Source organism: Salmo salar, chromosome ssa24 (genome assembly GCF_905237065.1).
Source record: "Salmo salar chromosome ssa24, Ssal_v3.1, whole genome shotgun sequence".
Lineage (NCBI taxonomy): Eukaryota > Metazoa > Chordata > Actinopteri > Salmoniformes > Salmonidae > Salmo > Salmo salar.
Genome location: NC_059465.1, coordinates 28637805 through 28651923, shown reverse-complemented (window position 1 = coordinate 28651923; position 14119 = coordinate 28637805). Strand labels below are relative to the sequence as shown.

At 42.8% G+C, this 14119-nt stretch overlaps 1 protein-coding gene across 1 annotated transcript in view; it reads right to left on the bottom strand.

Moving 5' to 3' along the window:
- LOC106585352 (transmembrane channel-like protein 2-B) overlaps positions 1-3946 on the bottom strand; it is a 47796-nt gene extending 43850 nt beyond the window's left edge. The window contains exons 1-2 of the mRNA XM_045706625.1: positions 3870-3946; positions 1289-1412 (exon numbers count right to left, since the gene is read on the bottom strand). Coding sequence (XP_045562581.1) covers positions 1289-1412; positions 3870-3946 — 201 coding nt within the window. The remainder of the gene's footprint in view (positions 1-1288; positions 1413-3869) is intronic.
- Between the last annotated feature and the right edge of the window lie 10173 nt (positions 3947-14119).

Here is a 14119-nt window from a genome sequence, read left to right as displayed (position 1 = left end):
GTGAAAAATGAATGGAGGAAAAACCATTGGAACGATTTCCATGTTTTTATTGGTATTATGACATGTCCACTGTGGCGGACTATTCTTTTCACCCCTATGAGATTGCTGAGGCATTGTTTCGCTGTCGCCGTGGCAATTCTAACCCAGCTTTTCAAGCCTCCTTTCAGTGCTGCTATATTACTCTTCTTCTTGCTCTCTTTATTTTGCTGGGGGGGCAGAAGCAGCTACTGTACAGGAATGGCACCAAACTTTATGACCGATATTACAGGGATCACATAATGTTTTGTTTACGCAGTGGCTGTGGTTCCGTAACTTCCTCGAATTCCCCACCCAAAAAAATGTCAAAATGCTACTTGTCTGCCTCCTGCTTATGTTTTTGATATTTGTAATATTGTAGCTTAGATATACTGTCATAGCCTAAATCCCTGGCTATTCCCTATAACATGTAGTTCAACTAGTAATGTAACTACATTTTGCAGAAGCTTAGTGGTAGTTTAACTCAATTCAAATCTAGGTAGTGTTTTCAGTAGTTAATTACTTGTTTGCCATGTAGTGGTGTATCTATAACTACTGGAACTACACTACTTTTTTGGCAAAAATAAAATATGAGGGAAGTAGGTAAGAATTTCCTATCTTTTTCGCCGTCAGACCTGCCTAATTCTCACTTGAAACGTTTGTGTTTAATAGGCTAAACTACACATTATGTAAACATCTGACTCCAGAGTGCTCTGTTCTTGCAATTTGTAGTCTATGACATTCAAAGTAGTTTTAGTTAATTAAACTATATTTTTCTTAAGGGTAGCTTAACTTCTTCCAGGGTGAAGTAATTGGTAGCTTGGTAAACTATAAACTATTTTCAGAGTAGGTTCCCCAACACTGCATTTTGAAATGTTTATTAAAATCGCAGCGAAATGGGCTGTCTATCAGATAATGTAAACTGTGGGACCCTTGTTATTGACCAGTGAAATTAAATACTCTGGCAGTTGCTGCTCTCTCATGGACAGACTATGTCAGTGCAAGTACCACACACGGGCTATAATAGAAAAAGACAGTGTGAGAACCTTTTCATTAAGACTACCAGTTTGAAGTTTCTTCCTTAACTCCTGGTTGGCTTATTTGTAGCTTTTGGATATAGACTGCTGAAATAAATGGCATAACTGTGTGGGGGGGAGACAAACACCAAATATTATTTTTTACATTGCTATCTTGTATATATTCCACATAAAATAGGTAGACAGTCTATAGCCTGGGGACTGCCATGTGAAGCAATAGCCCTGACTACTCAAACCATGAGCAGCAGGAAAGGACGCACCAGGCCAGGGTTGGAGGTGTAGCTGAACACCTTCCCTAACCAGGCTGGGAGATCAGATTCCAGCATCTCCTGGATCACATCAAACATGCGGCTCTTCCCACTGCAATCAGAGATGAGAAACTGTCATCACACAACAACTGGCAATCAGGCTGTCAGGCTAGGAAAGCATGATTCTGAACATTAAGGGGCGGTTTACCGTGCACAGATTAAGCCTAGTCCTGGACTAAAAAACAAGCTCTTTTGAGAATCTCCATTGAAAATTATGTTTTTAGTCCAGGGCCAGGCTTCATTTTTGTCTGGGAAACTGCCCCTAAAGGTTACTGAATAACCCACACCCCAGACTGAAACCTGTGTGCGTGCGAGCGTGCTTGCATGTGTGTGTGCGCATGTTTACATGCGTGTTTTGTCATATACAGAATACAGGTGTTTCTCTGTTACATGAAGGGGCCACAGTGGAAAGAGGGGATGGTGACTATGGTATAGATGGAGGCAGCGTTGAGCGGAAGAGGGTGACCAGTAGCATAGCCATGTAGAAGTTGTTGGAACCTGAGGCCTTGTACACCCTCTCCTAGGGAACGATACAGCACATGACGGCCCAGCACCTCAGGTACATTGAAACATGCCGTCTCAATCAGAGGTGTAAAAATACTTTAAAGTACTACTTAAGTTGTTTTTGGGGTATCTGTATTTTACTTTACAAATTAATAAAAAATGAAAAGCTGAAATGTCTTGAGTCGATAACTATTCAACCCATCTGTTATGGCATGTCACGTCCTGGCCAGTATATAAGGTTAATTGTTTTGTAGTTTGGTCAGGGCGTGGCAGGGGGTATTTGTTTTATGTGGTTCGGGGTGGTGTGTTTGTGTAAAGGGTGTTTGATTTAGTATTTCCGGGTTTTGGTTTATGTTTAGTTAATTATATGGTTAGTCTAGTGTGTGTGTTTCTATGTTTGGTTGATTGGGGTTGGGACTCTCAGTTGAAGGCAGGTGTTGTCTATCTGCCTTTGATTGAGAGTCCCATATATTAGGGTGTGTTTGTATGTGTTATTTGTGGGTGATTGTTCTGTGTGTAAGCCGTATGCTTTACCAGACTGTTTGTAGTTGTTTCGTTTTGTAATTTTGTATGTTCATTTTTGTAGTTAATAAAAATCAAGATGAGCATACACGTACCTGCTGCGTATTGGTCCTCCTTCACCGACGACAACCGTGACATGGCAAGGCTAAATAAGTTAAGGAGTAAATATTAGTTTAACAAGTCACAAAATAAGTTTCTTGGACTCTGTGTGCAATAAAAGTGTTTAACATGATTTTTGAATGACTACCTCATCTCTGTACCCCACACATACAGATAATTGTAAAGTCCCCCAGTCAAGCAGTGAATTTCAAAGACAGGTTCAACCACAAAGATCAGGGAGGTTTTCCAAATGCGTCGCAAAGAAGGCCAGCTATTGGTAGATGGGTAAAAATAAAAAAGCAGACATTGAATATCCTTTTGAGCATGGTGAAGTTATTAATTACACTTTGGATTGTGTATCAATACACCCGGTTACTACAGATACAGGCATCCTTCCTAACTCAGTCGCAGGAGAAGAAGGAAACCACTCAGGGATTTCACCATGAGGCCAATGGTGACTTTAAAACAGTTAGAGTTTAATGACTATGACAGGAGAAAACTGAGAATGGATGAACAACATTGTAATTACTCCACAATACTAACCTAATTGGCAGTGTGAAAAGAAGGAAGCCTGTACAGAATAAAAATATTCCAAAACATGCATCCTGTTTGCAACAAGGCACAAAATACTGGAATAAATGTGACAAAGCAATTTACTTTTTGTCCTGAATACAAAGTGTTTTGGATTTCACCCAAAAATAACATATTACTGAGTACCACTCTCGATTTGGGATATACATCGAAAATAAGGTCTGAGGTTAACACAGGTTTAGGAGATCTTATACGTTTTGTTCTATGAGATAATATCAGTCAGTTAATATGACCTTTATGAATTATGAAGTCTTTGTGATTTATGTGCTTTTTAAAATCACATAAATGCTTAAAAATTCACAAAATGATGTTAGCTGATTCAAATGATCGCATAGCACAAAATGTTTAAGATCTCCTAAACCTGTGTTTACCACCGACCTTGTTTTTGGCGTTTATCCAAAAACCCTACAAAAAAAATGTTTTCCCATAGGCCTTGTCTAATGAACCATGGTGGAGTTAGTGCCTACAAAAAGACACTATTGCTCTCTATACATTAATACATTAATGTACACTCAAACACAGAGACATGTAAGAACATTTTGCATTAATAATTCAAAAGGAACTGTAAACAGGCATTACCCAGGGATTATCACGGACAACTCCTTGCTATCAACCAATCAGCATCCAGGATCCAAACAACCCATTTTATCATTAGGCTAAATGACTGCCAACATTTTAATAAAATGATTAACGACATGTTTTCATTAAATACATTATTTTAATGAATACATTTGTTTTATTTTTGAGGGCCACTTTGAGGACCAATGAGAGCAGTAGTCATAAAGGTACTCACTTCCTTATCACCACCATGTAGCTGTAGGCCACAGTTCCCATGGCAACCAGGAAGTAGGAGAGGGGCATGCAGAACATGAGCCAGCGATGGTGCGCTGGCTGTTGTATTAGCCATATATAGAAGAGTACAGAATACTGGGCGTTGCCCTGGGACACACAAATATGATTCAGATTTCAATTAGTAGTAACAACTTCTCGACAACTTAAAAAACAAAGCACGCACACTGTGGCGCACACACACATTAGAAGAGTCATGTTAGTGGTAACGTTACACAGTGAACACATTACACAAGTGAAAAAAATTATGAATGACCCCCAAAGTCCCATAAGACAGCAAAGTCTATGGCTTTGGCTTCCTCCACTCTAGTGACAGTCTTTCTGGGCATGCTGCCATACAGCCTGCCCATCAGAGACAGAAATAAATCAAGTTAGAGTTACAGTATCTGTAGGTCCTTGAGGTGCTTCAAAAGCCTGGGGCCTCATTTATAAAAAAAATATAAAATATTAGTTTTTATACAATATGTCTGCGTATGATCAAATATGAGGAAATGTGGTTTATATCATGTCCACACCCAAGTCGCACCAAAAAATTGGGCCCAATTTATGATATATTTTTTACTTATAGATTTTCAGATATGAGAACATAAAAACAGTACAACCCCAACCCCTCATTCCCCCATCTATCCTTCCCTCCCTCCCTCCACCCCTCCCTCCACACCTCCACCACTCCCTCTACCCCTCCCTCCACAACTCCACCCCTCCCTCCACACCTCCACCCCTCCCTCTACCCCTCCCTCCACACCTCCACCCCTCCCTCTACCCCTCCCTCCACAACTCGACCCCTCCCTCCACACCTCCACCCCTCCCTCCCATCCCTCCACCCCTCCCTCTACCCCTCCCTCCACACCTCCACCCCTCCCTCTACCCCTCCCTCCACAACACCACCCCTCCCTCCACACCTCCACCCCTCCCTCCCATCCCTCCACCCCTCCCTCTACCCCTCCCTCCACAACTCCACCCCTCCCTCCCACCCCTCCCTCCACACCTCCACCCCTCCCTCCACACCTCCCTCCTATCCCTCCACCCCTCCCTCCCATCCCTCCACCCCTCCCTCTACCCCTCCCTCCACAACTCCACCCCTCCCTCCACACCTCCCTCCCATCCCTCCACCCCTCCCTCCCACCCCTCCACCCCTCACCCTCCCTCCACACCTCCCTCCAGACCTCCACCCCTCCCTCATCCCTCCCTCCACCTCTCCCTCCACCCCTCCTTCCAAATCCACCCACCCACCCACCCACCAAGGCATCATACAAGGATAACATATATAAAAAATAATAATAATAGGACAGAAACATAAACAGTAATAGAAACAAAAACAATGGAAAAATTTAAATACAAATAAAATCGGTGTCATAATTATAGATGAATCTTATCAGCACAATATATGTCCACTAGAGCAGACATGACTGCTTACCAAAATATGCAAGTTACACTAAGTAAAATACAGGCTCTTCACGTATTGTATTAATGGAGACCAGGTTAAGTCAAACTTTTGTCAGAACCCATGCACAGTGTACCTAACCTTCGGACACTGTGCTAACAAATCTCCAAACGAGCTTCAACGCCATACAACACTCCTTCCGTGGCCTCCAACAGCTTTTAAATGCTAGTAAAACTAAGTGCATGTTCTTCAACCGATTGCTGCCCGCACTCTCCCGCCCGACTAGCATCACTACTCTGGACGGTTCTGAACTACAATATGTGGACAACTACAAATAGCTAGATGTCTGGTTAGACTGTAAACTCTCCTTCCAGACTCACATTAAGCATCTCCAATCCAAAATTAAATCTAGAATCGGCTTCCTATTCCACACAAAGCCTCCTTCACTCATGCCGCCGAACATACCCTCGTAAAACTGATTATCCTACCGATCCTTGACTTTGGCGATGTCATTTATAAAATAGCCTCCAACACTCTTCTCAGCAAACTGGATGTAGTCTATCACAGTGCCATCCGTTTTATCACCAAAGCCCCATATCCTACCCACCACTGCGACCTGTATGCTCTCGTTGGCTGGCCCTCACTACATTTCCATCGCCAAACCCACTGGCTCCAGGTCATCTATAAGTCTTTGCTAGGTAAAGCCCCGCCTTATCTCAGCTCACTTGTCACCGCCTTTCCTTCCAGTTCTCTGCTGCCAATGACTGAAACGAATTGCAAAAATCTCTGAAGCTGAAGTCTTATATCTCCCTCTCTAACTTTAAGCATCAGCTGTCTGAGCAGCTTACCGATCACTGTACCTGTACACAGCCAATCTGTAAATAGCACACCCGACTACCTCATCCCCATATTATTACTTACCCTCTTGCTCTTTTGCACACCAGTATCTCTATGTGCACATCATCATCTGCACATTTATCACTCCAGTATTAATGCTAAATTGTAATTATTTTCACCTCTAGGGCCTATTTATTGCCTACCTCCCTACTCTTCTACATTTGCACACACTGTACATAGATTTTTCTATTTTATTTTATTTTGTGTTATTGATTGTACGTTTGTTTATGTGTAACTCTGTCTTGTTGTTTTTGTTGCACTGCTTTGCTTTATCTTGGCCAGGTCGCAGTTGTAAATGAGAACTTGTTCTCAACTGGCCTACCTGGTTAGATAAAGATGAAATAAAATAAAAAATGTAAAAGAGGCAGAGATGACATGACCTCCTTAACCCATTGCAAGAAGGGTGGCTTTGCAGACTTTCAGTGAAAGAGGACAAGGCGGCGAGCTAGCAGTGATGCTATTGCATTCGCCTGATGTGTGGTAGGATTCTGGTCTAGGGGAAGTACCCCAAAAATGTCAGTGAACGGGTTGGGGCTAACAGTTGTACTACACATATGTGAGAGTGCCTCAAAAATGGGGTCTCAGAAGCCACTCAAAGATTGGCATGACCAAAACATGTCCCGTAGTCTCTGGACTGGTGGCATCTCAAACACTTGGGGTCAACATTTGGATATTTTTGCCAATCTGTCATTTGAGTAATGGAGACGGTGCAAAACTTTGAACTGATGGAGCCTATGACTTATGCAAAATAATGAGGTGTGGATACGCTTAATACTGTGTTGCCATATATCATCGGGTAGCTCGCCACCCATGTCGTGATCCCATGCGGATTTTGTATTTGCCAAGGAAGGCGGATCATTGTTTTGTATTATGTCATATAATCTGGAGATTGTGCCCATCAGATACGGGTTAAGATCTAAGCACCTCTCGACTGGACACTTTGTGGGCTTGAGTGGAAATTAGGGAAATATTTTTGGGCGAAGCTGCGAGTTTGCAGGTATCTAAAAAAAGTGGGTATTGGGAATATTATGGTCAACCACCAGAGTATCGCATGAGACTAATGTGTTATCAACAAATAGGTCACCAGACCATTCCTATGCCAGAACTGGATCAATCTGTCAATCTGTGACGCTGAGAAGAAATGATTAGATGTTAATGGAGAGAAGCAACTTGCTTGTTTAAGGCTAAAGTGATTTCGGAATTGAGACCAGATTTAAGGGAGTTCTTGACAATGGGATTCAAAACATGGGTGCCAAGGTTCATGGGCAGTGGGGAGCACAGGAGTGATACAGGAGAAGTTGTAAGGCTTGACTGTAACTCCATGATGGCCCAAGTTGGACCATCCTTGTTTTCAAATACTGGCCCCAATTCTGAGTTGAAGATGAAGTGTGCTCTTACCTCTGGCGCCATGACCAGGCCTAACATCAGCATCTTACTTCTGGCACCATGACCAGGCCTAACATCAGCATCTTACCTCTGGCACTATGACCAGGCCTAACATCAGCATCTTACTTCTAGCACCATGACCAGGCCTAACATCAGCCTCTTACCTCTGGCGCCATGACCAGGCCTAACATCAGCATCTTACTTCTGGCACCATGACCAGGCCTAACATCAGCATCTTACCTCTGGCACTATGACCAGGCCTAACATCATCCTCTTACCTTTGGGACCATGACCAGGCCAAACGTCAACCTCTTACCTCTGGCACCATGACCAGGCCAAACATCAGCTTCTTACCTCTGGCGCCATGACCAGGCCAAACATCAGCTTCTTACCTCTGGCGCCATGACCAGGCCAAACGTCAGCCTCTTTCCTCTGGCACCATGACCAGGCCAAACGTCAGCCTCTTACCTCTGGCACCATGACCAAACAGCCCAAACAGGATAATGTTGATGCCATACATTCACCTCAGGAATATGAAGTAGGAGGCAACCGAGGAGCCAAAATGGCCTTTAGGAGGCACAAAAACAGTCATGGTACTGTGTTTCTTCACACTGAGGAGAATGAGTTAAAACAGGGGTTCACAGAGTGACTTACAAAGACTCCAAGGAGGTCGGCAAGAGGACCCTCAACAAAGTGATACCCAAATTAGGAGGGTGAAACGGGATAAATTAGGAGCCAAAATTGTTGTCAGACTTGAGGAACAGATGTAAGTGTGTGCTAAGGGAAGTTGAAACAAAATTACATTCAGGGAGGACAAACAAAACCTTGCAGGGATACAAAAGACAGGGAGAGGTAAAATACATTCTTACTCTCAATCTTTTTGATTTTCATCTCCCATGGAATGCAAGCAGTTTTGACGTTTTCAAAGTCCCGCTGAAAGTTAATATTTCTAACGGCAAAACTAGCAATGTCATGAAATAGATCCCACAAAGGTCTGCTGACTATAATTGTGTTGTAAAGGATCATAGATAACTGGTACAATTAATATGACACGCAATAAAGAACACACAAAACTTTGGTCCAAGTATCAACAAATCAATGTCCTTCCCACTGGGCACAGACGCCAATTCAACATCTATTCCACGTTGGTGTAACGTAATTTAATTGAAATGACATGATAACAACGTTGGTACAACCAGTGTGTGCCCAGTGGGTTGTCACCAACCGACGACTCTGTCCTCCCCCCACACCATGCCTTTATACGCATACAGCTTTCTGCACTTTCCTTTCCCAAGAGATCCCTCATATTTCTCCACAAACTCCTGGGACTCCCTGTGAAATATGTGGCAGGATTAGTTACTGTTACCGGTACTGGTACTGGTACAATTCAAATAACCATAATTATTTTTGCACCATACACGATGCTCTGGTTTACTATGTGCTTCTCCAACATCCTAAACAAGCTCCCTGGTCCCTTCTTTTTCTCATCTTTTTTCCTCTTCCCCTCACATCCCCATCCTCCTCTCCCACAACCTCCATCTCTTCTTGCGCCATTTTTTTTCATTCTTTCATTCCTGAAATTCTTTGTATTTTTGGCAACTGTATCATTCTTTACTTCTTCCTGCCTCTCATCCTCTCCCCTTTCCATTTCCCCTCCTTATTCCTCTTTTCTTCCTCTCGTCTCTTTCTGGTCTATCCTCCAATTCCTTCCATTTATTATTTTCTTTCTGTCCCTCTCTTTCTTTCTCTCCTCATCTTTCGCCCTCTTCTGCCTCATTGTCACACAAATAGATATGCAGGAGGGGTGAAGTCAGGCGCAGGAGAATCAAGTACGTGGACACACGTTTAATTAAACAACAGTCCACAATGCCGAACAAACAAGGCAGGGTAAATCAATTCCCTCAGTCCTGGAACGAGTCGGGACGCAGCCCAGCAACCCTAATGCAACCCAAATGCCCAAAAATGCGTAACGGCCTGAGAAACGATAAATCCTCAACATACAATCACTGACACGAAACAATCCCGCACAACCCCAAACCAAAACAGACAGACTAAATACCCTACTAATTACTAAACACAAAACAGGTGCTACCCTACACAGACATTACCAAAAGAAACAGAAAAGGAGATCGGTGGCAGCTAGTAGGCCGGCGACGACGACCGCCGAGCGCCGCCCGAACGGGGAGAGGCGCCACCTTCTGTGGATGTTGTGACACTCACATCAATAACTGTGTCCTCTTCATCAAAACAGAGATCTGGTAGTCGTCTTCATAATATTTTAATCAAACAATAATATTATAATCAAACAATAATATTATATCAAACAATAGAAAACAGGAAACAAATGAATTGGTAGGACACATGATCCTAATGGGACAGTAGGCAAGATAGAGGCGCCAGTAGGTGACATATCTACTGCAACTCCTGTCCATGTTGGTCACTTTAGTTTATCCCTTCACATACCACCCACCCTAGCTCTCTCCCTCTCTTTCTTCTCTCTCCCTCCCAAAATCTCTCTCTCTCTTTCTCTCTTCCTCCGTACCTCCATTCCTCCCTCCCTCTTTCTCCCTCCCTCTTTCTCCCTCCCTCTCAGATGCAGGCTGTTGTCAGAGATCCCTGTTAAAATCTGGTGGTAATTGGGGACACAGGTCGTGAGAGGTGGACCAAGGAGTGCACAGTGTCGTGTGACAAGGGTGTAGGCAATAAGAGTGGACAGCAGAGATGAGTGTTTCCTGACTTGGACACAATGCCATATGTCAACACCTCCAGCAGCCATTCTACAAATATTGAGACAACTAAAATATATATAAATATTGATTGATTGTGAAGGCCAGGTCATCCATCACTCTCCTTCTTGGTCAAATAGCCCTTACACAGCCTGGAGGTGTGTTGGGTCATTGTCCTGTTGAATAACAAATGACAGTCCCACTAAGCGCTAACCAGATAGGATGGGGTATCGCCTGATTCACGCAGTCTTCTCTGAACAGTTGATGTTGAGATGTGTCTGTTACTTGAACTCTGTGAAGCATTTATGTGGGCTGCAATTTCTGAGGCTGGTAACTCTAATGAACTTATCCTCTGCAGCAGAGGTAACTGTGGGTCTTACTTTCCTGTGGGGGTCCTCATGAGAGCCAGTTTCATCATAGCGCTTGATGGTTTTTGCGACTGCACTTGAAGAAACTTTCAAAGTTCTTAAAATGTTCCATGTTCCATGTCTTAAAGTAATGATGGACTGTCATTTCTCTTTGCTTATTTGAGCTGTTCTTGCCATAATAAGGACTTGGTCTTTTACCAAATAGGGCTATCTTCTGTATGCCACCCCTACCTTGTCACAACACAACTGATTGGCTGAAATGCATTAAGAATGAAAGAAATTCCACAGCTTTTAACAAGGCACACCTGTTAATTGAAATGCATTCCAGGTGACTATCTCATGAAGCTGGTTGAGAGAACCGCAAGAGTGTAAAAAGCTGTCATCAAGACAAAGGGTGGCTACTTTGAAGAAAATATATTTTGATTTGTTTAACACTTTTTTGTTTACTACTGTACATGATTCCATATGTGTTATTTCATAGTTTTGATGTCTTCACTATTATTCTACAATGTCGAACATAGTAAAAATAAACAAAAACCCTGGAAATAGTAGGTGTGTCCACACTTTTGACTGGTACTGTATGCATGAAAATACTCCAAAAAAAAAGTGACATCTGTACTAGCGCCTCATATGAAACATTTGATTTTAAATCCAAAATACTGGAGTATAGAGATACATTTAATATTTTAGCTTCACTGTCCAAATACCTATTGTGTTGAGTGTAGATATGATAGAACAAAGAACCTATCCTTGAACTTTGGATGTAACCTACTGTTTTGTTCTTTGTAAAATACACCTCTGGACCGTACTATGATGTTGCATGAGTATGTAGGCTAAAAAGTTTGTCTTATATTACTCTGGTTGGAGAGATTGTGTGCAGGTAAACTTAGCTACAAACATAGGGGAATCCATGTTGGGATAGGTGAGCGAGGTCCTCAATGCAACCTGAGCCCTTTATCCCACAACAACCCCTATGACCTTAGCCAAATACAAAACACACATACATACAGTACCAGTCAAAAGTTTGGACACACCTACTCATTCAAGGGTTTTTCTATATTTTTACTATTTTCTACATTGTAGAATAATAGTGAAGACATCAACTGTGTGTGTGTGTGTGTGTGTGTGTGTGTGTGTGTGTGTGTGTGTGTGTGTGTGTGTGTGTGTGTGTGTGTGTGTGTGTGTGTGTGTGTGTGTGTGTGTGTGTGTGTGTAAGTGATACATTGTGAATCATTAGATCATATAAGCGGGTTTAGAGGGTAGTGATCACTGCATAATGAATGTGGTAACTGACTCAAACAACAGATTTGTTGTTATTCACATATATCTCACGACATGGGTCACAGTGGCAATAGAATCCATCACAACTACACAGAGAGTCAATACTGTGAATTTTGAATATTGCATCTTAGTGAGATCAATAGAAAAACAAGACGCAGTCATCAGTGGACTGATTAAAGGAGTTAAAAGTGTCAACAGATCTGTTACAGGGAACAGTTTACCCTTTAGGCATTTTCCTAAATAGTCACTTAACTCTAACAGAGTAAACTCTTGGTTGGATTATAACCAGTCTAGTTTTTCTAAAAAGGCCATATCAATTCCTTGGAGGGGGGAAGAACAACTTTGAACTATCTTACTGACTTTCTCTTTCTTGAATAAACTTCGACAGAAAAAGGTGGTGTGTGGTGTACACAGATTCAAAGAAAACAGGTTGGTGTTCATTAGGGCACACAATTGAAAACTTAGGAAACATTTTGCCATGAAAAATAAATGAGCATCTTCTTGTTTATGTTAAGATTGTCCCTCCCTGTTTCAGTTCATTTTCTTCCGTTTGCTGCCTTTAAAGCAAAGTGTCGGGGCTGCTGTGTGAGTCTATGTGTATGCCAGTGTTTCTTTGCGTGTTAGGGACCTCATAACCAGTGACCTTTCACTGTGGAATGCAGTGCTAAAGAGTTGTTGACACTAAACATGAAGAAGCAGGGAGGGTTTCCTCCCAGCGGCAAACAAACTCTGCTGTTTGTTTCTAGATGAGAGAGAGAGAGGTTAGTGTGTGGTGAGTAAGGCAGCGTCACAGGCGTCAGGGACAAGAACCAATAGTAAGAGGGCGGGATTAGAGATTAAGGGCTCTGATTGACAGCTCACACCCTGATGGAGGCGGAGCAGTACTCAGCAGACACAGACACACGTGGCCATTTCCATCTGCACGAGGAAGCAGCAACAAAGACCAGCCAGTCTGGAGAACAGAGGATACCTGCTGCACTCACAAATGTGCACGCGTACACACACACATGCATGCACACACACACACACACACACACACACACACACACACACACACACACACACACACACACACACACACACACACACACACACACACACACACATATTCACTCCATAAGAATTCCCTCAAATAAAACACGCCAATACACATAGCCTACCTGCACAATACCACACACAAAAAAGAGACACTATAATACTCTCACTTTACTTCACAACTTGTATTATATTTCACTGAAATATACCTCAAATTACAGTGAACAAGCACACTCATATACCCAGTGCTGCTCCGTCGCTGGACTTCCCCAAACTTGCCCCAGTGTAATATGATCATGGTTATTCCCCCAAACCTCCAGTCCTGGTGGTGAGTATATGGGAGGGATGAGAGGAGGGCAGTAGGCATAAAGACTGAGGCTTTGGACTCCTCCCTTTTGAAAAAAAAAAAAAACAGAAAACAAATTGATGAGGGCTGATCAAGTGGTGCCGAGTCAGCAATTCACATTCCATTCAGATATAATTGTCTCTCTTTCACAAGCACATGTACTCACTGGCTATCTCTCTCTCTCTCTCTCTCTCTCTCTCACTCTGACAAGCGCTCTCTTCTTTTCTTTTGCCATAACAAGGAATGTCTAACCTTTTATTTTGTGCAAGAATAAAAAAAACTTGAATGAAAAATGCACTGGAGAACACCTTAGTTATAAAAACCATGCTCTCCCTCATAAAGCCAATGATCAAAATGAACAGACCCCCTCTGTAATCTGATTAAACATATTGAACCCTTTCTGCACCCCCTTTAATGTGTCCCCACCACCCATAACCCCTCTCAGACTGAGGCTGCATAAACAGAGTGGGGTGTGGATGAACTTTTGTGGCAGCGGCATTTGTCCTGTGCAGTAAAGAGCTTATCATGCACAACACAACATGGTTAAGCTGCCATTTCACCAACCCCTTGATCAACAGTGTTATACACTGACGCTAGACAGACAAGGTCTGTCTGTCTGTGTGTGTGTGTGTGTGTGTGTGTGTGTGTGGGGGGGGCTAGTAACCGAAAGGTTGCAAGTTCAAATCCCCGAGCTGACAAGGTACAAATCTGTCATTCTGCCCCTGAACAAGGCAGTTAACCTACTGTTCCTAGGCCATCATTGAACATAAC